This window comes from Drosophila obscura, unplaced genomic scaffold (assembly GCF_018151105.1).
Source record: "Drosophila obscura isolate BZ-5 IFL unplaced genomic scaffold, ASM1815110v1 contig_1, whole genome shotgun sequence".
Taxonomy (NCBI): Eukaryota; Metazoa; Arthropoda; class Insecta; order Diptera; family Drosophilidae; genus Drosophila; species Drosophila obscura.
Window position 1 is genome coordinate 1,375,673 of NW_024542679.1, and position 24,650 is coordinate 1,400,322.

A 24,650-nucleotide genomic window follows, 5' to 3' on the forward strand; every position below is an offset into this window, starting at 1 on the left:
GAATTTTTGGCCAACTGATGTTAGCCAGTCTGTTAACTCCCAAACATCTCAAACAAACAGAGACAGCAAGCAGCGGCAGCGGCAGCGGCCATGTCTGGGTCTGGGGACTGGTTAACCCGCCTGGTCAGCCTCGGCAGACGTCGCGACGCGTCGACGCTGGCAGAGAGCCGTCGCATCTTCATCTTAGCCGCGCTTTCGGTTTCGACCGCTGCCTTCTTCACCACCTCTGCTGTTGAAGTTGCTGCTGAGGCTGCTGCTGCTGCGGTCTGGGGCGAGTGTTAACAGCTGTCGCCCAAGTGAAGAAGATGCCTCTGCTGCTGCCGCTGCCTCGGTTGACGGTGGCGTTGCGGCGTTGCTTTTCGGGCAGATGGCGATGGCGATGGCGGGGTCCGAGTATATATAGAAAATCCGCAAGTTTTGATGCTTTAGTTGGTATTCCACACTCGACCTAGAAGTTAAACCAACTTAGCTGGGCATCGATCAAATTCAATTGACCATTGAATTTTGATACGATCGGTCGCGTCCCCGTCAAGGATTACGCACAAAAAGGATTACCAAAACGAAATCGGGATTAATTTCAGCAAAACCTCCTGTCTCTTCGCTCCAGTTCGAGTTCGAGTCCGAGTCTCTACAGCTGCCGCTTGTAGCAGTCAAAAAGTGTACATCATGGTAAAGCAACCCAACCTAGTTTCAATCAAAACGAATCAAATCTCCCCCACTAAAACCAACAATAATTACTCGTATTGTGCGCAAAAAAAAGTGTCCAAATAAATCAAGTGTCCCTCGGTGTGAAGACAAATAAGACAAGAGACAAGAGTAGATAAGAGTTTCGCAAAAGGAAAGAGTATCGGCCGCAAGCATGAGAGCAACACAAACAGCCAGGGAAATAGGCAAATAAATTGCTAAAGCACCGACCGACTGACTGCTGCTGCAGCTCGATTCCAATTCCAATTTCAATTCGAATCTATTTGCATTTTACATTTTAAAAGATTGTCGGATCTGTCGGACCCAAGAGCTATCTCTCCGTTGATGCCCAGTTGACATTTAAGCGGCTAAAAGTGGTTGACCGTAGAAATTGTGCAAGTGCCAAAGCAAGTCTCAAGCAAGTGCCATCCGAGTGGACGTTTGTCGAACGAGTGCAATGTTACGCATGCGCCGTGTGGCCCGCCCACAGAGCCACAAATCATCTCTTGGCTGGGTTCGCCTCCGCTTTGGCCAAGCTTAGCATTTGCGTATTTAGCCATTAGGAGATGGCCTGGGTACAGCTGCATTCTGCCACTTTGGCTGCCGTTTCTATGTCAGCATTGACATGACTGCAGATGAAATTAAAACTTGTTTATCTTTTTTTTTTTCTACTATTTTTCATAAATACATTTCGCTGGGGCTTCTGACATTTGCAAGATTTGTAATTGGCGTATTTAGGTAAATAGCCATAAAAACGCTTCGCTTGCCAGCAGCAGCAGCATGTCCCAGTTGTCCAACCCAAGACTAAGATTTTCTTTGCCAACAGCTGCTCTTTGCTTGGGTTTTTTCTTCTCCTACCGAAGGGCTAAGAGCCGCTAAGTTCAGTGCGAAATCGTTCTCCAAAAAGGTGCCCGCAATGATCTTAGCTCCGAGACTATCTCACAGCTGCGTCTGTCATGATTGTCTTAAGGTCTTGCCCTTGAATTGGCTCTGCCCTCGATGCAGTGTGAATCCGATTAATTAGCTGCTCATTAGCATGATGGAGAGTCAAGGGAATTAAGCCAGCAGCTTCAATATATCGATGAAACGCCAGTGTCCTTTCACTTTCGAGGCAGTAGTTGAAGTGCCAACAATTCTCAGCAGATAAGTAAAAACATAATTGGAAGGATTCTGAAACTCCTTTTGTGTGTGGGGTCGGCTTTTTTTTTTTTTTTTTTAAATGAAAATTTAAACAAGTTAGAACTGCCAAACGTTTCGGGTTCATTAGCATAAATAATTTTAGATCATTTACATAAAAAATCACAAAAAAGAAAAAAACCAGTTGAATATTTGTCGAAATTAGCAAGCCAACAAAAAGACAATGTTGGGGTGGTGCTCATCTGCTCATCTGCTCATCGCTGTATTTGTTATAATCCAACAGAATTTGTTATAAATGACACTCGAAGCTGCCTTCTTTTTTTATTGTTTTTTTTTTTTTTATTTTATGGCTGTGCGTATGCTAATTTTTGATTTTAGTTTTTCTCACTATTTTTTATGGTTTGGTCTTGGCTGATTATTATATAATCATTGTCTTCTTGTCTCTGGGGCCTTCTACGTAGAACTGGTCTGTCGCTGTCGCTTGGGAAGGTCCGGTTTCTGGCATATTAATCAGCTATTTATATAACAATCCCCAAAAATTCTGCGATGGGCTATTAATCGAGCTCATCGACCATCGGATCGGGTATCGACGACCACTTTCATTAGCGTTGACAGAGACAGAGACTAGCCGATGACCTTGCAGCGACAAATGCAAATGAATACTCGGCGACTCGTACTCACTCGGAGACATTCGAACGGAAGCCATAACTCAGAGCCAGTCGACAGCTTCCTCAGCTTTAGCTTCAGCTTCAGCTTGAGCAGACTGTCGTTTGTCGCCGACCATCTTCACTCATCGCATTAGCATTATGTTTTAATTACACGAATCTGCGAAATTTACTAGGTCTACAGACCAATCATCAATGGCGCCTCAGAGCAAGCCTCTTGGGGTAACTCTATCCACTATCCATGACCTAGAGCTGCTAATGACTGTCAAAGTTGAATGTCTGTGTTAAAGTTTTCGAGTGATTTTCAATGCATTTTATGGTAATGTGTCTGCGACTGATTTGAATTCTTCACCCATGGCTGTGACTCGGGCTGAACTTTTCAAGAGTTTTGACCCACAGGCCGCAGAGGGGCAGGCGGCGGTTCGGCTCGGCCCGGCTCGGTTTTGCCTTGCCTCGTCTCCAAATCGGGCCAAGCTGCCACGAAGCGTGAAGCGGCGATTAGTTCTTATAAGGCGATCGGGCAATTAGCCGCAATCAGCCGCTCGTTAGAGCCAGTTAATAGTCGGAGACACTTGAACCTCCTTGCCACAGCTTGATTTACCTCAATTTATTCTAAACCGAATATCTCTCCTCTTTTTTCCTTTCCTTTCCTCCACAGAGAAGTGCACTGTACGTCTTGGCGCTTTGCGCTGTGGCGGTGGCCACCGCAACGGCCGACACGCATGTGGTAAGTAACCCCGTCCCACGAAGACCCAATCCTGAAGATCACCAACTAAAGAATCCGTCCATTGCAGCGTAAGGTCCGTGCCGCCGACGGGTACTTCTACCCCACGCCGAAGGTGCCGTTCGATCTGCCCCCACGCACCACTGAGGCGCCCTACACCCGTCCGCCCACGACGAGGCCTCCGGTAACTCGCGTGCCAGCCACGTACTTGCCTCCTACCAATAAGCCAGCACCACCGGCCACGACTCGTGTGCCACCGCCACCACCACCGCCAAGGACACCACCCCCAACCAGGCCAGCGACTCGTCCTCCAACACCACCTCCAACAAGGCCAGCGACTCGTCCTCCAGCAACTTATTTGCCACCCACAAACAAGCCTGCACCACCGGCCACGACTCGTGTGCCACCGCCACCACCACCGCCAAGGACACCACCCCCAACCAGGCCAGCGACTCGTCCTCCAACACCACCTCCAACAAGGCCAGCGACTCGTCCTCCAGCAACTTATTTGCCACCCACAAACAAGCCTGCACCACCGGCCACGACTCGTGTGCCACCGCCACCACCACCGCCAAGGACACCACCGCCAACAAGGCCACCTACTCGTGCTCCAACTCCACCTCCAACAAGGCCAGCGACTCGTCCTCCAGCAACTTATTTGCCACCCACAAACAAGCCTGCACCACCGGCCACGACTCGTGTGCCACCGCCACCACCACCGCCAAGGACACCACCCCAACCAGGCACCTGCTCCAACCCCCTCCAACTCTCACCCCCACACCCCCCCCACCTCCCCCCTCCACCAACCTACTTGCCACCCACAAACAAGCCTGCACCACCGGCCACGACTCGTGTGCCACCGCCACCACCACCGCCAAGGACACCACCCCCAACCAGGCCAGCGACTCGTCCTCCAACACCGCCTCCAACTAGGCCAGCGACTCGTCCTCCAGCAACTTATTTGCCACCCACAAACAAGCCTGCACCACCGGCCACGACTCGTGTGCCACCGCCACCACCACCGCCAAGAACACCACCCCCAACCAGGCCAGTGACTCGTCCGCCAACACCACCTCCAACAAGGCCAGCGACTCGTCCTCCAGCAACTTATTTGCCACCCACAAACAAGCCTGCACCACCGGCCACGACTCGTGTGCCACCGCCACCACCACCGCCAAGGACACCACCCCCAACCAGGCCAGTGACTCGTGCTCCAACTCCACCTCCAACAAGGCCAGCGACTCGTCCTCCAGCAACTTATTTGCCACCCACAAACAAGCCTGCACCACCGGCCACGACTCGTGTGCCACCGCCACCACCACCGCCAAGGACACCACCCCCAACAAGGCCAGCGACTCGTCCTCCAACAAGGCCTCCAACTGCATCACCAGCACGTACATCCACTCCAGCACCAACCTACTTGCCACCCACAAACAAGCCTGCACCACCGGCCACGACTCGTGTGCCACCGCCACCACCCCCACCAAGGACACCACCCCCAACAAGGCCACCTACTCGTCCTCCAACTCCTCCCCCAACTAGGCCGCCGACTCCAGTGACCAGACGTACACCACCACCCACTCTGCCACCGACCCGTCCTGCGACCAAGCCACCAACCCGGGCCACAACTCCCGCACCTACTTACCTGCCACCCACAAATAAGCCAGCACCTCCAGCCACCACCCGTCGCACTCCACCACCCACAGTCCGCACTCCACCCCCAACAGTGCGTACTCCACCACCAACAGTCCGCACTCCACCTCCCACGAGAGCAACTCTCCCACCCACAAGACGCCCATCCAGCACTCCAGCACCAACCTACTTGCCACCCTCAAACAAGCCTGCACCTCCAGCAACCACACGTCCTCCACTACGCACCACTCAGCCTCCTACCAGACCGCCAACACGACCACCCACCCGCCCTCCCACTCCGCCACCCACATACCTCCCTCCCACTCCTCCCCCAACTCGCCCACCCACCCCACCACCCACACGTCCTCCAACTAGGCCCCCAACACGGCCCCCAACACGTGCAACCACGCCTGCACCAACCTATTTGCCACCCACAAACAAGCCTGCACCTCCAGCAACCACACGTCCTCCACTACGCACCACTCAGCCTCCTACCAGGCCACCAACACGCCCAGCCACACCCCCACCCACATACCTACCACCCACCCCACCACCAACTAGGCCGCCAACCCGTCCACCCACACCACCACCCACACGTCCTCCAACTAGGCCCCCAACACGTGCAACCACGCCTGCACCAACCTATTTGCCACCCACAAACAAGCCTGCACCTCCAGCAACCACACGTCCTCCACTACGCACCACTCAGCCTCCTACCAGGCCGCCAACACGTCCAGCCACACCCCCACCCACATACCTACCACCCACCCCACCACCAACTAGGCCGCCAACCCGTCCACCCACTCCACCACCAACTAGGCCGCCAACCCGTCCACCCACTCCACCACCAACTAGGCCGCCAACCCGTCCACCCACTCCACCACCCACCCGCCAGACCACCATCTACATCCCACCCCCGACAAGAGCTAGCGTGCCACCACAGACGACTAAGCACCAGGGCTACCAGTACCCGAAGCCCAGCATCCCCTTCGACTTCTAGAGATCAGAGGTCAGAGAGCGTGTCTAGCAGCGCATTAGCTACTATATGTCTAGGGCTGGATATTGTAGATCTAGTCAATACAGTGTAACGATACTTCAACGCTTCGGAGGTGCTAGGAACCACTGGAAGCGCCAGCAAGGACGAAAATTGTTTGTTTTTTATTCGTATTTGTATTTTTGTAATTAATGAATCGCATACTCATACAGACACAGCTCTAGGGATCATTGTTTCTGTACGATACAGTGTACCTCTATAAGGTGTACAGCCAAAAGTCTATCCAACTCTTGATATGTTCTACCACACGCTATCGATCGACGTGTGCCTGTCTGTTGTCTATAACAGGCGAGCACACAAGCTCAAGACTATATAGCTCTATATTACGATAAAATAAACCTTTATTCGGATTGCTGAAAACCTGAACAATAAAATAAGATTTTCGAATAACTCGACGCATTTTAATCACAAATATCACTGCCGTCAACCGATTGTGCCGCAAACACTGGGATGTTCCTAATAGCCTATTCCCACAGGACACCATCCACCATCCATTTCGGGGATGGTCCGTAAGGTTTTGCCGTTCCGAAAATTTCCCAGTTATTCCACCATCCATCTGGGATGTTCCTAGTTCACACGTTTCTGTGCGGTGTTTTTTCGATAATTGTCAAATGCAACCATAAATATTTGACATTCACAACGAAAAATCGGAATTCACTACGAAAATGTAAACAATGACAGACAGGAAAACGGCAAAAACAACAACAAAACATCTGATATGTCAGAATTGTCTCAGTCAGAAAAACTCGGTTTGTGGACTGGGAATAGTTTTATGAATGCTCTGCAAAACTCATGCAGTATATTGCACACCCTGTTTGCTGACAGCCTTCCGATTGTTCAGTACTCAGAAAAAGAACCCAAAGTATACAATGCTATACAAAACTTTCCTTAAAAAACGCCTCGTTGTTTTCGGGTACATCATCCTCCCAAAACGCTTCTCAAAAAAAATAGAATATATATTTGTATTTAAAACATTGATTGAATTTAGTAGAAGCAGTCACAAATGACCACGCTTCAAGAGAGCAAGAGAGACAAAATGCAACATTATTGTTCGTATATACTTCTCTCGCTCTGACTGCAGAATTTTCCCAAAGGGTCATTTTTATTTTCTCCAGCTAGTCAGTTGACAAAGTAAATGTCAAATTTTCAATTTTAAATGTTATGATTAATAAACATAGTGGAAGTTGGCTGCGAAAGCATATATTATGTTATATACATACAATACTTTCTCTACATTTCATCCACATACGACTACCCTTTAGGTATGCTATAATACATGTGTTATAAAAAAACGCTAAAAGAAAGGTGTGTACTGATCTACATTATTGCTAAAAGATATTCCAGTACTCATATTATATCTATTAAAACACCCCCATCAAGCAAAATGTTGAGGTTTAACTCTGAAAAGTACTTTTATAAGCCACGCTTTTAAACGCACACCACTGACGTAGAATAATTTGTTTTTATACATTATACACGAAATGTAAATATCGGCAGAGCTATCGAAAATCTCCCATCTTTTATGGGCTTTTGAGTTCTGTCTGAGTTCTGTTTCTGAGTTCTATTCGAGAAGTAAGTTCCTCCTTAATAAATATTAAAATTTTTGTTAATTTATGTCCATTTTCAGTGTATAAATTTATTTATCGGCGTTGAATACGTCGCATGCTGAATACCCTAATGACCCTAATAACATATGTATTTTTATATATGTATATCCGATCATTATTATCGAATATACCATCTGAACAGAAATTATCATTGGAGGGATATATACATATAATATATGAGTTTTTTTTTTAATATTGGGGTGGTAAGCGTCTTGCAAAATTAACTTACACTTATAAAGTGAAGGGTATATTTCGACAGCGCTGTAAAAAACGTATGAATGTGCACACATACAGTCGTCGCGACGATTCGGCTCGGCTGTCGCATCGGCAAAAGAACAAACTTCGTGTGCTTTCCTATGCTGTATTCATACAAGAGAGCGGCTGGCTCTAGAGTCTAGAGTATTTCCATTTTGTTTTTTTCTGAGTGAATCAAAAGTTATGTTTTTTCTGTAAATAGTCAGCTGCTCATCTCAATAAAGATAATAAAAAGCCGCGCCGCAACAAAACTTTACCTTCCACACCGCGCTGATGTCTTTCCTGAGAGAGTAGAGTACCGGCAGGAGACATACTCAGTGGCAGCGTACATATTCTCGGAACAATATGATACTCTAATACGATGCTTCTGGATATGAGGCACTTTTTGCAGCAGAAACCATGCGTTCACTGTGGCGCTGCATCTCGCGTGTTTTATTCTCTCGGATCGCATTTATCCACCTTAACTTTGGACATGGCTTTGGCTCACGCTCCTTCGCGCTCTTGCAGCAGAAACTGTAGTGCCACGATGTCCGCCAGGATATAAATGCTTTGAACGCCATTCGTCTACGAAGATCATGTAACTATTACGTTTCTTGGGTGCCACATATGGCATAGTCAATTCGCACTGGCTAGGTACATATCTAGCTAGGACACTGGCTAGACTATTTGCAAATTGTTTTTATGCCAGAAACCTTTAAATCAACGAACTAGAAGACACGCTTAAATGTAGCTGTGTGATATCACATGAGTCTGGAAACAAAATTGGGTTGCTCTAGCTTTTACGAGTACAAATTGTTGCGCATCGTACCGAGAATGGACATCTCTCCGAATGCGGGGTTAATTATGATATTTAATAATTATCTATATTTACATGTGTATACCCATTGGCTTATTCTATATTAATACATATGTATATAATACTTACATATACACAACTTAGCAAAGTTGAAGCACATCATGTCCGGTAGATCTCGATCTTGTTCGTTTCACATCTTAGGGAGGTATCAAAAAGCTCTACGGCTTTGTCGCTATGTTTGTTTCAATCATGCGAAATATTAGAGCAGAAAGAACAGGCGAACGAATCCAACAGGATAACGAAAATGTGCGTGTGAGATGAGATTCCTATCTGTCAGGGAATGAGCGCTTCGGATTGCTTAGCAGTCAACTTGCATTGCATTTCTAGTCAGTTCGCTGCGATCTTGAGTATTTCATGGTCAATGCGTTTTTTAATATCTCTTTCTTTTCCACATGCCGGCAACACAACACAACACAGCACGAATGCGCCTCAGCAATTAATTTATTTGTGTACTTGTGCAAGTATTTTTCTTTGCTTTCGCAGGTGCAAACTTTATTAAACTTTCTAATTAAGCGGTCGCCACTCGCTGATATGTATATCTATATCTGCGGCCACTTTTTAGGCGCTGCTGGCGCCCAACTGCACACAGTCGTCGTTGCGATCCGCGATGAGGCAGAAGTCGCGCCAGGTGCCCACATTCACAGAGCGATAGGCAAGTCGAGCGGTTCGAGCAGCAGCCACCAGAGTCCGGAAAGATGTCCATGCAGCCAGCCCCAACAGGAGACAACGAGTTTAGAACACGACAGGGTCCGAGTCCTGGCATTCGTCTGGCCACAAGCATTGGCAGCAGACACTGGATTATGGGCTTGTTATTCGTCCACACGATTGTACGTACAGATCGGTCGAGTTTTTCCTTTCTTTCGCATAAGATTGGGCAATCGAGATTTCTGTTTTGTTTTTGTTTGCTTGCAGATGTCTCTCATGGTAGTCAAGGTCGCCTCCACAGCAGCTCTGTATCAACACCAGCAACAAGCACTGCAGCCACTCAACGGCATTGAGTCCACAGCAGAGACAACACACAGCGACAGGGAGAGCCAGAACCTGGGCCTGAACCATAGCCAGAGCCAAAGCCAAAGCAGTAGCGACATCGAGAAGATGCGTGCCAAGTTACAGCAACTGCAGCACGAGCAGCAGCAAGAGTATATGCGGCAACAGCAGCAGCAGCTGCAGCTGCAGCTGCATCTGCAACAGATGCATGCCACGGGAGCTGTTGGCGAAACCGCCTACTTATTGGAGCGTGCCGACCACGCCGCGCCCGCCCCAGCGCCCATCTACGGAACATGGCGCACGAAAGCGAGACGGGCCCCGCACGCCACCTCGGGGAATGATGTTGACGATGGGCATGTCTACGAGCGCCTGCCTAAGCGATCAGCCACCATGACACCTCTGCGTGGCGTGCTGCGCGATCAGATGCCCCGTCCGCCGCGCCTGGCCACCCAGGACACGCACCAGCTTCAGGTGTCAGGCTCTCCGCCGCCGCCACCGCCCACAACGACTCTGCTGAGGCGCCACTACTCCGAGACGCCGGGCACTCTGGCCATGCGGGAGGACTTCGGGAAGCCGAAACCCTTTCACTTTCCCTACGACGGTCCGCTGCCCGAGCAGTTCACCAAGGGCGAGGCGGAAAGGGAGCAGCGTCCTCGGCCGGAGCTGAACAACATACAGGACATACTGCAGCACCTGCACATCAATGGGTTGGCTCCCAGCAAGCTGCCACCGATGGTGATGATGCCCACGGGCCTCCACATAGCGGGAAGTTTCAAGAATTTCAAGAGCAGTGGCATCGGCAACTTCTTCCGTGGCAAGCGGAACAAGAAGCAGATGCAGTTCAGCATTCCGTTGCCCATGTCAGTGGGACATGGCCCAATGCCCATGTCCATGTCCATGTCCATGCCGATGTCCATGCCAATGCCAATGCCCATGCCCATGCAGTGGTACGGGCCGGGCGTGATGGCACATCAGCGAGTGGCCATCGATCAATTGTATCCATACAAGCCGCGCTCGCCGCAGGACATCAATCTGCTGGCCATGCAGCAGCAGCTGACACCCAACAAGAACGTGTCCAAGAAGAAGAATAAGAAAAAGCACCAACAGCAGCAACAGCAGCAACAGTTGGCCCAGAGCAACCACAATTTGCTGTTGGAGCACGGCAGCCAGCAGAACTACGTGGCCGATCCCTTTGGTCAGCACCAGCACCAGCACCAGCACCTGCCACAGCCAGTGCTCGCTTTGAATGCCACAGGGCAGCCGCAGCATAAGCGCATTCCCTTCAAGCTGAATCTGGATATATATCCGGTGATGCCGCCCTCGCGTCCCGCCTCAGTGCTGCGCAATCCATTCCAGCAGGAGTACGCGATGCCTTCGCCGGCAGCACTGACGGGCACCACGGCCGCCGCCTATCAGCATCTCGGACACGGCCTCTACCAGACGCCATTCAAATTTCCCACCCAAGCGCCCCACTCAGGCCACATGCCGATCAGCTTTCCCGATCAGGCAACGCGATTCAGCCAGCAGCAGGCTATCTATCAGTCACAGGCACACAAATTTCCGCCACCCAAGAGCTTGCATCCCGATGAGGCCATCTATGGACATGGTCCAGCTTATGGCCAGGCACAAAATCAGGGACAGAGTCATTGGCAGGGCCACAGCCAGGGCTATGCGCAAGGTCAGGGCTTGGCTCACGTGCAGGCACTGGGTCAAGTGCAGAGCCAGGCACAGGGACAGGGACAGACATTGGAGTCTCAGAAGATAGAGTCTCAGACGAGTCCCATTATGCTCCATCTGAACGTCTTTCCCAAGCAAAAGCCCACGGCAACAATACGCGCGTCCACGAATCCGTTTTACAACCACAACTTGCATCGGAACGCGATCAACTCGAGTGATCTGCCGCCACCCAGTCCCCCGAGCCCCATCGAGCCGCGTCAGGCAGGGGCAGGCAACGGCTCTGCAATACCGTCATCAGCCGCTCAGCCGCAACATCATAATCATCATCAGCAACATCAGCCGTCTCAGCAGATATCTCTCAATCAAACGCAGCAGCAGCAGCAGCAGCAGCACAACCAACCGCAAGTGAATCGCTCCAGTTCCATCTCACGCAGCGACCACCTGCCCCTCATCGACTTTGAGCATCCGATTGTGGCCGCCGAGGCGCCAGAGGCAGCTTCTCTGGCCAGCTACCGGACCGATCATCGCCACCACAGGGCACAGACGCACCATCACCCTGTGGATGAACACTTTCGCTACCAGAAGAGCGCCAATATCGAGCAATTGGCGGCCGAGGCACAGACAGCATCGCTCTTCCGCTTTCCCGTCGAGGATCTGATACAATTCCACGTGGACGATGCCCTATAACTCTAACTGTATTAACTATATTAGCTGTATTAGCTGTGTCTTAGTATCTTTAGTTAGTGTATAAGTTAAATCAATATATTTATGCTCCCTAGACGGCGGAAATAATATTCAAACAATTCCATTCGACACCTCCAACGGGCAGAAGAATCGAAATGCCTAAATTGTTTTTAATTATCCGTAAAAAAAATAGGAAAACCAAAAAAAAACACTACTTTGCGTGTCAAAACGGAAGTTTTTAATTTACATTAATTTACGAAAAAAAACTACTATTTTTATGAAACAAGCATCAGAAATTTTGTTCGCTCTCTGTTATGGTAGTATTTTTCGTATATTTTTACACTTAAATTACCAACAATGCGTAGATGTTGGACTGCTTTACCATCGTAAGTACCAGCAAGCAGTACTTAACGGAAAAAAACTGGACTTCAAGTATGCTACACATTTATTGAGTGCGCCCAAAAGTACAGCTAGTTTTCAGGCCAGCTTAGGCATTCCATTGCCAATCGTTTTGCGCATGCGCGAAATGGGACAGAAACCACAGCGAGCCGGCAACAACAAGAAACCAGTATGCGGCAGCAGCTGAGAGCCAAGAACGGGCGAGGCGGCAGCACCACACCAGCACAGCAACAGGTAAGAGTCACCTACCAGACAGAAGGTAAACAGGCGTCGCTCCGTCCAGACGTTGCCGCGCTTCGTATTCGAATTCGAGTTCCGTTCCGTTCCGCGAGTGAGAGACCGTGAGTGAGACACCACCAGATACAAAATACAAGGAAAACCAACAACAACAACGACACGAAGTCGCGAGTGGCCTGGCCTGGCCCGGCCAAGATCAAGTTTCGGACCCTAGCGTCATCCATTCGCCGTTTTGAAGAGTGTGTGTTTTTTTGCGTGCGTTGCTGGCCAAAAGCGAAACGAAGCCAAAATATAATGTGAAATAGCTGGGACTCAAATGGGCATTAGTGTTTAATTAGTTGTTTCGGCCAGGCTAATTGCACTCCAGTCTTTTCAGTCAGAACTACAGTTTTGAGGATTTTACATTTGCAATTTTTGCAGCGAAAAGATCTGCTTCCTGAGACAGGCATTTTTTCACTCCACCTCACTCCATCTCACTATCTCGCTCTCTCTCGGTCTCTTGGTGTTTCTCCCTCTCTTTGTTGTTCTTTTTTGCCCAAAACAAGAACTCGTAGATATACGCGAGTGCGAGTGTATTCTATACCCACTACCTGGACTTTGGCGCAGAGTCTGCCGATTATAGCAACCAGTCATGCCTCTGTGTGTGTGTGTTAATTCTGCTTGATATAGCCCTGCAGATGGAACAGTCGTTACAGCCTTGTTTGCCTGTCCGAAATCGAAATCCTCAATGGATCTGCAAGGGTATCAAAATATTCGACACCCGTAGCTAGCCTTCTTTTCTTCATTGGCATGCTTTGCCGCCCGTCTGTCCCTCTGCTTTCCTTCGCCTGTTCGTTGTGTGTTTTTGTCCGTGATGAGCTGCTGGTGTGTGTGCCAGCGAAGAAAGCCATCATCATCGCGGTGTTTGTTTGCCAATCGCCAAGAAGTGCCCAATGATCGGAACTCCCAGCCAGCAGCATCAACAGAATCAGCAGAGCAGCAGCGCAGCAGCCGCCTCATCATCATGTGCTACTTTTCACATGTGCATAAAGTGAAATCTGTCCGCTCCCGCAGCTGCTCTCAGCTCTCTTGTTCAGCTTCTGGACTAGAAAATGGTCTTGCTTATATTTTTTGTTGACCATCAAAGCAAATGTGCTGTAGCCACTGTGCCGCTGGCAAAGTTCAAACGGCAAGGCTGCGATTAGCAAAACTGAAACAGCGGACTCAGCCAGATTCCAGCGAGATCTTTCTCTGTCTGCTGCTGCCACTCCATTAACACTGTACCCTATACTGTGCCGACAAGGCCAACTGGGGGGCGGGTGTGGTGTTGCAGCAGCAGCTAACATTGAAAAAGTTATTGTTTCGGCTCAAATGAATGACAAGAAGTTTGCTTTTGCATTTTGTGTCAGTCCGCAGTACGAGCCACAGGCCCCAAGAACCAGCTACGAGCGGTGTAAAATCGAAAAAACTGTGTCATTCTATCAAATCTATGTGCTAAATACTAGAGTAAATAGCCACGAAATCTCGGCAAGCTAACGGATACAATATACCTAACGGCAGTGAAATTAGCAACGGCAACATGTTGCCGCTGGGGCTGCCCCTGCTACTACTACTGCTGCTGCTGAGCTCCACCACCATGGCTCAGTTGCTGAATCATCCGCCGCAATTTGTGCCCGGAACAGGAGACATGTCCCGCTTCAGCCTGTCGGAGAACACGCCAGTCGGGAGTCCCATCTACCAGCTGAAAGGTAAGTGCCACCACTGCCACAACCAAATTGTGGCTGCTACACGATAAGACACGTTCCATGGCAACTTTGATTGCATGTCCCATTTATCTAGAATTTCTTCCCGGGCTTTGTGCCAGATCTGGGGCACTGGCATAGTCGACATTTTATTAACATGTGTAGCAGAGTGTAGTACGTTGAGCCAGCCAGGGGAGGCACGTTTACATTACGTTTCATAATTTTATACGAAATTGCTACATGGCTTTCATTGCAGCATTGAGACAATGTTCAGCAACAGCCCAGTTCCCACGCAGTTTGCGGAGGTGATGCCTTTCACTGGCAGCCAGGCAGCCAGGCAGGCAGCAGGCAGTTTGTTGTTATTGAAAATAAAGAGAGCCCCCCCACTGGCCCAACGAGCTGGTAGAAAGGCCCTGGCGCATTTGATTAAGTATTATCTGGGGAGCTAAAGAATGTAATCTCTGGGAAGAAAAGTTTCAATCATAGCTTAACAATGCTATGCTCTGGAAGATTGAGTCATCCAACGAATTAATATCCAATATTTGCTCAGTTTTAATTGAATATTGTCAGAGGGCTAATTAAATAAATTCTGCTTTAACAAAACAGATTTTGTGTAGGGCTTTATCTGTGTCTTCAAAGCAGCTTTCGCCTGTTTTTTTTATTTTTATTAATATTATAACATCTTCCAATTAAATTTAAAAAAAAGATGTTCCTTGCTCTTGTAATACCAGAAATATGCTCAGTTTTCTAGCAAGAATCAGTTTAGAGGGTATCTCCATTTCGATTCGAGCACATACTCCCCCTCTCTGCTGGCTCTTTGAGTGTATAATAATTTTGTAATTTGGCTTTTGGACATACCTCAAATTACCCGTGCTGACTTTCATTTCTTGGCTCTTTTTTGTGTGTGTGTTTTTTTTTTTGGGTTGGCTCTGGCCACAACGCCACCTACTTCGAGGCAACCTTGTGCGGGGTATTGGATTATTATTATGGTAGCAGCACGTTTACAGCAGCATATCGACCTCAGATATGAGCATATATGTACATATATGTATGTATATCTACACATGTATGTGTATTGGCGATTACACAATGTGAGTGCAGTAAAAATATGCAATTGCCAGAGATCTGGCAGAATGTGCGATAAACCACACAGATACTACGAGTACGAGTACGAGTACGAGCACTTGGCAGTTGTTTCGCTGTTTCTTGCTTTTGGCAATCGCCCAAGAATGCAGTTTGATAGTCAATTAACAAACAAAAACAAACAGAGATACATAGGTAGAAATGTACATACATATATGTACATATATGCATCTGATAGGTGGACATGCGGAAATGCATTTGAACACGTTTGTGCGTAGCAACACAGACACAGCCAGAGATCCGATACGCTAATGATGATTGCTGTAATGGCTGACCGTCATTAGATAGTCTCCGCTTTAGCTTTAGAATGCCACTTCAGTGCACACTTTTACTCCGATTGAGAGTGCCAATCAATCGAGAGTCGAGATGGCAATCAAATAGCAATCAGCATAGAGGAGGCCGGTTAGGCGTCACTCCCTCGAAAAATGATTATTCAACAACCCAGCAACCCACTGAGCAGATCTTGTTTGCTCTGCTGCTGCACATGCTCCACCTGCTCCACCAGTTGACACCCTAACACAGAGGCCCAGTCCAGTCCCCCCAGTTACAGATGCGATTCATAGCAGACATGGAGAGGCCTGCAATTTGATGCCACTGCAACTTCATCAGGCGCGCCAACTTCATAATCAGATGTAGCATTGTCTTAACTGGTTGTTTGGGGGCTGGCTGACTGGCTGGCTGGCTGGCTGGCTGGCTGCTGAGCGTGTGCCAAATCGCCTTGGCCTGGCCGGATTGTTGCTGTAACTGTAACTGAGACTGCTGCGGCGAATGCGAATGCGACTGGGTGAGCGGCCTCTCAGCAGGTTCGTTTTGCAAGCAGCATCCGTGAGATACAAAACACGTTTGCTGCGTTTGAAATCAAAAGTGCCAGGCCATAGCCAAACAAACACTTGCAAACCCAATTTGAAAAACTGCCCAGGCCAAAGCCAAAACAGTAAATTGCTTTGCCTAAACTGTGGGCCAGGAAGCAACTGACCAGCCGCATCTGGTTCATAACTACAGATGGGAAATTAAATATTGAATACTCGTACCACCACAATTGATGGAGTTATGCAATTGTTTTGCCCTGCGAAGCGACAAATGTTTGCATCTGGCTTATGGCATAATTCATTAGCATTCGGATTGATTCAGCAATTCAGTTGGATACCGCAAAGCTGTTTCCTCTTCTTCAATTAATCTGAAACACTCCTTTCAGTTTAGTCTGGAGTTTCGGTTGAAGTGGCTACTTAATTACACATTTTGGGAATGAATGAAGTGGCCTAAGCAAAGCGAATAATTGTCCGAATGTTGGTAAATGGCGGGCGAGCGGGCGAGCGGGTGGGTGGGTGTATCAGGCGTTTCTCTCGGTTTATCCAAAAGAAAAACAACCTATTCAGTGTGTAATAAATAGCCAAATATTAACAAATACGCTTCGTGAAGCATGAAATCACAAATCATTTCTGCCGCATCAACAGCAACAGCAACAACAACTACCACAACAACAATTATGGACATATCTCCCACCCCGTTGAGCAACGATCGGATATCTGGGATGGACCAAGTGAAAAGAAGAAAAGCTTTTCCCCACATTATCTCGCACGTACCCGCAATTATACTGTTCATTCAGCTTTTCCACTTTTCCCCCCGAAACCAAAACTCTTACCAAAACTTTGTTAACTCATGTGTACTATGCGAGTACACGAGCACGAGAATGCCCAAAGAGAAGAGAAAACAAGTGAGAACGGGTTGGCAGAGACAAAGGCATATAATACCATAAATACCCTGCACATGGGAAAATCTATATTTCCATAAATAAATAAATAGAGGAGCGATCTGCTCTCGTTGAAGCGAAACTGAAAGTAAAAATAATGGCAATTAAATTTGAATTTTCATATAAGAAATTGTATTGCAATTACATTAAAAACAGATTAGCCCAAGAGATTGCAGTAGAGTAGATAGAGAAGAGCAGATTTACATAGCTTCGTGGTTATGCTGCCTGCAGCAGCTCCCGTTATTCCTAGCTTATCTGCATTCTCTCTCTTTCCCATTCCCTTGTAAACAAATCAACGGCGAGCGTGCGCAACTATCACTCACACACATTACTCTGGGGACTGCTATCTTATTTGAGATCTTCACAAGTAATTTTTGTTGCGCCGAATAAGCATTGAGAATAAAGTGAAGGCGCACAATAAGTGCCACTGTGGGGGTGGCCTTGAAGTGTCATATGTCTTCCCCTTTCCCAGATATCTGCGCTCTAATGTTGTCGTATTAATTTCCTTTAAGTCAATATGCTCCAACCTGCTGCTAGTGCAGGGCATTAATATGTGTAAACCCGAAATATACATAAGTATGATTATGTACATTGAAAAGTTGAAACGGTCACTCACGCGCCCAATGCAAGGGTTGGGGAATGGTGTGTGGTGGGGCGGGATACCTTGTTGGGAGAGGGGAAAGGGGAAACGGGAATGCAGCGCGTTACCAGGTTGGCGACCGCAATCGGTATGCTTTGGGTGTAGTGCAGAGCTGGAGGAGCGGTTGGGTTGTCTCGGCTCGACTCGGCTCGGCTGGTTGTTTGTTTGCTTCCCGCTTTTGAGTCGTGTCTCTTCTGGTCGTGCGCTGCAATTGTCGGTCCACACCAGACCCGCTCCCATATACTATCCAACAACTCTTAGATCCCCTCCCCACCCGAAGTACCCTAAATGGTTGGAGCAAACTTGAAAAAAAAAATCTGTCTGGCTGCAGGCAGGCAGGCAGGCAGGCCGAGTCAGTGCCAAAAGCAGTTTTCCCGACCGCTTATTGGTCTCTGTTTTCCTTTGGTAAGCTCTTCTCGGGTTCATTTGTTTTCTCTTCAGTTATTTTCTTCTTTCCCTTCCCTCCGTCATTGCTCTGAAAGAATTTCTAAAGTAATTTCGTGGTGCCCTCAGGCGGGTATCTGGCTCTGGTTTATTTCTTTTATTTTTTTGGATATACTTATGTTTCCTGCTATTAGACTGGAGCAAAGAGAAAGAGAAATTGCTGGGGGAATGACACAATCCACTTAGTGGTAGACACAGCCACGATAGCTAGCCGACTGGCGCGACTCCCAACTAGCTAGTTGGCCCCGTTTTACCGGCACAGGGCGAACGTACAAACGCATTCGATTAGAAACACACAACGCGAAGGAGGTTGTGGGAACTAAATTAGCATTTTTCACACGCTTTTACATAAACACACCCCCCCCGGGAGGTGGCACCGCTGAACGACTTCCACGAAGTGACAGCCTATGACGTTAGCTCGGATAACTCGTAATTAAAGCAGTGAGCGTGTCAAGCAGTGCGACCAGCAGACCGACAAACCGACAAACCGCTTTACATAGTCTCCAACTAATTTTGTTGCACTTTTTCTCTCTCTCGTTGACACAGGCACCGATCCGGAGGGAGGACGGCTCAAATACAGCATAAGTGGGCCAGTGTTTTCGGTGGACCGAGAGACGGGCGTGGTGCGGCTGCGGCAGGAACTGGATCGGGAGTCGCAAGACACCGTCGAGGTGATCATCAGCATCACCGACGAGGGCGTCTACGGCACAGAGCCCAACACGGTGTCGCAGCGTCGCGAGATACCCGTGCGGGACTACAACGACAATCAGCCCACGTTCTACGGCAGACCCTACACGGCCAGCGTCAGCGAGTCCCTGCCAGTGGGCGCCGAACTGAGCGTGGAGCCCGCCATCATTGTGGTGGATCGGGATGAGGGCATCAATGCTGAGGTGCAGCTGAACTGCGTCGAGGTGAGTGTGCATTGAGCATAAGCGAATTTCCATTGGCATAATTCGCTATTTGTGTTTACCCTTTTGCAGGAGAACGACATCTGCGACATCTTTGCGGTGCGTGCTGTGAAAATCTCCGATGGGAACTACACCGCTCGAGTGGCGCTGAAGCAGCCGCTGGACTTTGAGAGTCGTCCATCGTACATCATGACCATCTCGGCCTCGGACAGTGCGCACGAGAATCGGCTCTCCTCGCTGGCCACCATTTCCATCAATGTGATCGACATTCAGGATCAGCCGCCCGTCTTCACCAACGCCCCCTACTCGGCCACTGTGCCGGAGAATACACCAGCGGGCGTCAGCATTCTGACCGTGAAGGCCATAGATGGGGATGTGGGCATACCCAGGGAGATATTCCTTTCGCTGGAGGATGAACCATTCGGACACTTTGAGTTGGTGCCCTTCGGTGATGCCAGGGAGGGCAGCGCTGTGCTGCAGACCACCGCAGAGCCGCTGGACCGCGAGAATGCGGAGATTCTGCAGAACGGCGGCGTCTACGTGTTCTCCATTCGTGCCACCGAACTGATTGACGGAGCCATTCCCGCCGAGCACTCGATAACGCGCGTCACTATCGTCGTAACGGACGTCGACGATCACCAGCCCACGTTCAGTGCCCCCCACTTCAATGTCTCGATTGCCGAGAATCTGGCCAACGGAATGCCGCTGCCGGGTCTCTCGATATTCGTCGATGACCGGGACATGGGCGAGAACAGTCGCTACCAGCTCGCCCTGCGGGATGTCGCCAATTCTGAGGGCGTCTTTGCCATCTCACCCACCGAGGCGCAGGGTCGTACCCCAGTCGTGGTCAAAGTCCTGGATGCCAGTCGCTTGGATTACGATGTCCCAGATCCTGCGCAACGTAAATTCGAATTCGATTTGTTGGCCCTGGTGAAGGGCGTGGAGAAGGCCAAGGCTCGTGTGGAGATTCAACTGCTGGATGCCAATGACAACGCGCCTGTATTCGCCCAGCCCACATATCGTTTCACTGCAGCCGAAAACCTGTCCACCGATTCCCTCATCGGTCATGTAAGGGCAACGGATTCAGATTCCGGGCAATTCGGACACGTGCGGTATGTGCTCAAGGGCTTTGGGGCGGACAACTTCAACGTGGACCCAGAGACGGGCGGCCTCTATCTGCAGCGGCAGTTGGACTACGAGAAACAGAGCAGCTACAGCCTGACCGTTGTGGCCATCGATGGCGGTGGTCGGGAGTCGAATGCCAATCTCTTTGTCGGCGTCACCGATGTCAACGACAACCATCCGAGCTTCGAGAGCAAGGAGTACAGTCGCACCATCCGCGAGGGAGCGGCCATCTTCGAGCCTCAGTTCTTTGTGCGTGCCCACGATTCAGATGGCCCCAGCCAGGGCAATGGACGGGTCACCTATGGCATTGTCTCGGAGAACAGCATTGCGGGCAATGTGTTCCGCATCGAGCCGGATACGGGCGAGATAATCATCCAGAAGGCAGCCCGATCCATGGACACGGAGCGTGGCGAGTACGAGCTGATGGTCTCTGCAACAGATTTTGGTAAGCTTTGGGCATAGTTTACTCCCCCCTCGCAATTGGAGAGATTAATGTTGTCTCTTTAGGTGTTCCGCCGCTGTCGAACACCACCCGTGTCCTGGTGCGCGTGGGCATCTCCGGCAACCAGCGTCCCATTTTCAGGGGACACTTTCAAAATGTGGAGAATCTGCCCATCATAGGACCGCCCAGCTATCGCGTTTCCATTCCGGAGAATGCCGCACCCGGCTACAATGTGACTTCGGTCTCTGCCCACGATCCCGATGGCCTGGACAGTCTGCTGCGCTATAGGATAGTGGGTGCCAACGATAACTTTGAGATTGATGAGGAGTAAGTGCGCAGGTTCCCCACCGCTTGAGTTTTCATGTCATGAATGTCTCTTTCTTCGTAGATCCGGTGTTGTTACAGTCTCCACGCAGGCGCACATCGATCGCGATTCGAATATGAACAGCTTTGAGATCATCGTGAATGCCGTGGACTCGGGCACACCCATACCGGAAACGGCCACCAGCACGGTGTATGTGAACGTGAAGGATATCAACGATGAGCGGCCCAAGTTCGAGCAGGCCAGCTACGCCGCCTACGTGTCCGAGAGAACGGCCATCGGGGAGAGCGTGCTGCGGGTGAAGGCCATTGACAAGGACCTCAATTCGCGCCTGGAGTACAGCCTGCTGGGTGCGGTGAAGGCCACCACCAAGGCGGGTGTCAGCATCACCAATCGCAGCAGCTACCGCGTGCAGGAGGCCTTCCGCGTCGACAGCCAGAGCGGCGAGATATTTGTGAACAGTTCGCTGCGGCACGATGTGGCTGCCATCATCATCTTCAGCGTGCAGGTGCGAGATCTGAATGCAGAGGTGGATCCCGAGGGGCAGGTGGACAGCACCGAGGTGACTGTCTATGTGCAGTCCTTCCAGGACACCAATCCAGTGTTCAAGAACCCCGGCTGGAGCAGCTCCCGGCCCGTGATAGACATCAAGATCAAGGAGGAGATGCCCATCGACAGTGCCCTGTTCATTCTGCAGGCAGAGGACCCCGTGACGCGGCAGCCCATCACCAGCTTTGAGCTGATCGAACCCAAGCAGCTGGACTACTTCCAGATATCGGAGCGCACCGGCGAGGTCATACTGAAGAAGCGTCTCGACTACGAGGCCCTGGCGGAGGCGGGCAACGGGCCGGAGTTCGAGCTGCAGGTGCGGGCCAGCAGTGCGGACCGGCAGCGCAGCACCGTCAGTCGGCTGAACATCACCGTGGAGAACGTGAACGACAACAGTCCGCGGTTCGAGCAGAGCTCCTACCGGGCCACGATCATCGAGAACCGAATGCACCCGGAGCGGGTGGTGCGTGTGCGGGCGCTGGACAAGGATGCCGTGCTGAATGCCAGGGACGAGCGGCTGGGCTACCACAAGATTGTCTACTCGCTGCAGGGCGAGCACGCGATGCTCTTCGAGATCAACAACGTCACCGGTGAGGTGGTTGTGGCCCGCGATCAGACCATCGATCGCGAGCGGACTCCGCACATTCGGCTGCAGGTGAAGGCCGAGGACTCGCCGGGCAAGCCCACAGATGCCAAGCAGAGTGTCGTGGACCTGCTGATCGATGTCCTGGACGTGAATGACAACGCCCCAGTGTTCACCCAGCGAAAGTACAGCACAGTCATTCCGGAGAATGCTCAGATCGACTCGTTCGTGCTGCAGCTGGAGGCTCTGGATGCGGATGAGGGCCTGGGCGGCGAAGTTCGCTATGAGCTGGTCAACGAGGGCGAAGCGAACGGCCTCTTCAAGATCAATCCACAGACGGGTCTGCTCTCCACCCGCCGCAACCTCACGGGCAAGGGTCGTGCGGAGCCCTACATCCTGATCGTGCGTGCCCAGGACAATGGCGGCCAGCTGCCCAAGCAGCCAACCCTCTCCACCGATGTGGATGTGCGCATATTCATCGGCGATGTGAGCGCCAACGATGGAGTGCCGTACTTTGTGGCGCCTCGAGTGGGGCAAATGGCAAATGTCACTGAGGTAAGACGCCATTAGTGTAGGGTATCCTGACACATTCATGCAGCACATAATTAATGCCTTTCAGAATGCTGTTATTGGAGCGCCCGTATTCCAAGTGATTGCCAATGATCCGGACGATGAGAGCACGCCCTCGGGCAGCATCACCTATCGCATTCTGCCGGACACAGCGGATGCCGAGGCCTTTGCCATTGATGCCCACACGGGACTGATCACGACAAGACAATCGCTGGATCGCGAGACCAAGAATATGTACAAAATAATCCTAGAGGTCAGCGACAACGGACAGCCAAAGCAGTCGGTGACGCGCATCCTGCAGATCGCCGTGCTAGACGTGGACGATCACGAGCCCCGATTTGCCAGGGAGACCGTAAGTAAAACTGTGAGGGAGAAACCAATGAAAGTGTCTGACAGAAAGATTTCCCTGCAGGACGAAGGACCCTTGGCCATGTCCGTGAGTGAGGAAGAACCGGCTGGCACAGTGGTCGGTAGCTTCAGTGCCGTGGACGAGGACATGGGCGAGAATGCCGCCATTGACTATGTCATTATTGAGGGCAACAACGAGCAGATTTTCAGCATCGAGCGAACCAACGACAGCGTGGCTATCCTCAAGACCAGCAAACCCATCGATCGGGAGCTGGTCGAGTCCTTCACGCTGACCGTCAAATGCCTGAAGTTGGGTGAGCCCGGCTACAGGTTCATCGGCGATCCGTATGATCGCCAGGATGCCTCGCACCTACGCATAGCCATCAAGGTGCTCGACATAGACGACAATCTGCCGCAGTTCGAGCAGCCCGATCCCACAGTGGGCATTCGCATCAACGTGCCCATCGATACGGTGGTCACCACACTGCGTGCCAGCGACGCCGATGCCGAGGCGCCGCCCATTTCCCTGAGCATCGAGAATGTCACCTTTGTGCCACAGTTCTATAAGCGGAGTCGCCAGCTGGCCGTGGGCAATCTCCAGAATCTGTTCACCCTGAACAATCGCACTGGCGAGCTGCGCACCGGCGGCTCCTTCTTGGACTACGTGGATGGGTACTTCCTCATGCGGGTGGCTGCCAATAACTCGGCCAAGGCCAGGCGGCAGGCACACAGCCACCTGAAGGTGTTCGTCATACGCGACAAGTCGCTGCTGAAGTTCGTCTTTGCCCGCCCGCCCAACGACATTCAGCACAACATTCGCCCCTTCCAGGAGCAGTTGCAGAAGAAGCTCAAGCCGCTGGGCCTGGAGCTGCATGTGCTCGACACTCAGGTCTTCACGCGTCCCGACATGAGTCTGGACTTCACCGCCACCAGCTCCTGCTTCCAGATGTTCAAGAACGGCGCTGCCCTGTCGCTCAGCGAGATGCAGAAGCTGATGAACTCGCAGCAGCTGCGCCAGGAGCTCATCGACATCTACGCTGCATTCGGGGTCAGTGAAGTGGAGTCCTGCTCGGTGAGAAGGGTGCATGCGGCGGCTCTGTTCGCCGGCATGTTGACTTCGGCAGGGGCCTGGCTGGTCTTTTTGGCCACCCTCATAGGTCTGGCTGCTCTGATTTCCCTGTGCACCGCCTGCTGCCTGAAGAGGAAGTAAGTACTGAATCTGCTCTAGAAGGAATTATGATGCTGATGCTGACGCTTTCTATCTCACCTCCCACACAGATTCAAGCGACACAGCAAGCGCAGTCTGCAGGCGAGTCTGCGTTCGCCCACGGAGCACACACCCACCTCATACAGCTACTCGATGCCCGCCGTTCTCTACTCGGAGCCAATCTACGGTCCCTTGTAGCCGCAGCTTATCTTCTGCACCAGGTCCGGTCCAGGTTTCTAGCAAACACAAGACTTAGGCACCCAGCAGCAGCAGCAGCAGCAGCGGAGATCGAAGATCGCA

General features: G+C 50.7%; 3 protein-coding genes across 4 annotated transcripts; all 3 read left to right on the top strand.

Annotated features, from left to right (window-relative positions):
* Positions 1–428: 428 nt before the first annotated feature.
* On the top strand, positions 429–6,286 carry LOC111069648 (basic proline-rich protein). Its single transcript, XM_041593563.1, has 5 exons — positions 429–669; positions 3,145–3,213; positions 3,281–3,936; positions 4,090–5,161; positions 5,642–6,286. The coding sequence occupies exons 1-5, from the start codon at positions 667–669 to the stop codon at positions 5,840–5,842; spliced, it is 2,001 nt and encodes a 666-aa protein (XP_041449497.1). The 5' UTR covers positions 429–666; the 3' UTR covers positions 5,843–6,286.
* Positions 6,287–9,231: 2,945 nt separating this feature from the next.
* On the top strand, positions 9,232–12,040 carry LOC111069644 (nuclear receptor coactivator 6). Its single transcript, XM_022359786.2, has 2 exons — positions 9,232–9,441; positions 9,527–12,040. The coding sequence occupies exons 1-2, from the start codon at positions 9,310–9,312 to the stop codon at positions 11,963–11,965; spliced, it is 2,571 nt and encodes an 856-aa protein (XP_022215478.2). The 5' UTR covers positions 9,232–9,309; the 3' UTR covers positions 11,966–12,040.
* Positions 12,041–12,625: 585 nt separating this feature from the next.
* On the top strand, positions 12,626–24,620 carry LOC111069629 (cadherin-23). Of its 2 annotated transcripts, none has more exons than XM_041592996.1 (9): positions 12,626–12,837; positions 13,987–14,325; positions 18,843–19,207; positions 19,277–20,774; positions 20,837–21,098; positions 21,160–22,780; positions 22,845–23,147; positions 23,208–24,349; positions 24,422–24,620. In XM_041592996.1, exons 2-9 carry the CDS (start codon positions 14,157–14,159, stop codon positions 24,546–24,548), a joined length of 5,487 nt encoding a protein of 1,828 aa, XP_041448930.1. In that variant the 5' UTR covers positions 12,626–12,837; positions 13,987–14,156; the 3' UTR covers positions 24,549–24,620. The 2 variants fall into 2 exon arrangements, with proteins under 2 accessions (XP_041448930.1, XP_022215462.2); XM_022359770.2 differs by having other exon boundaries at positions 12,626–12,702.
* The last annotated feature ends 30 nt before the right edge of the window (positions 24,621–24,650 follow it).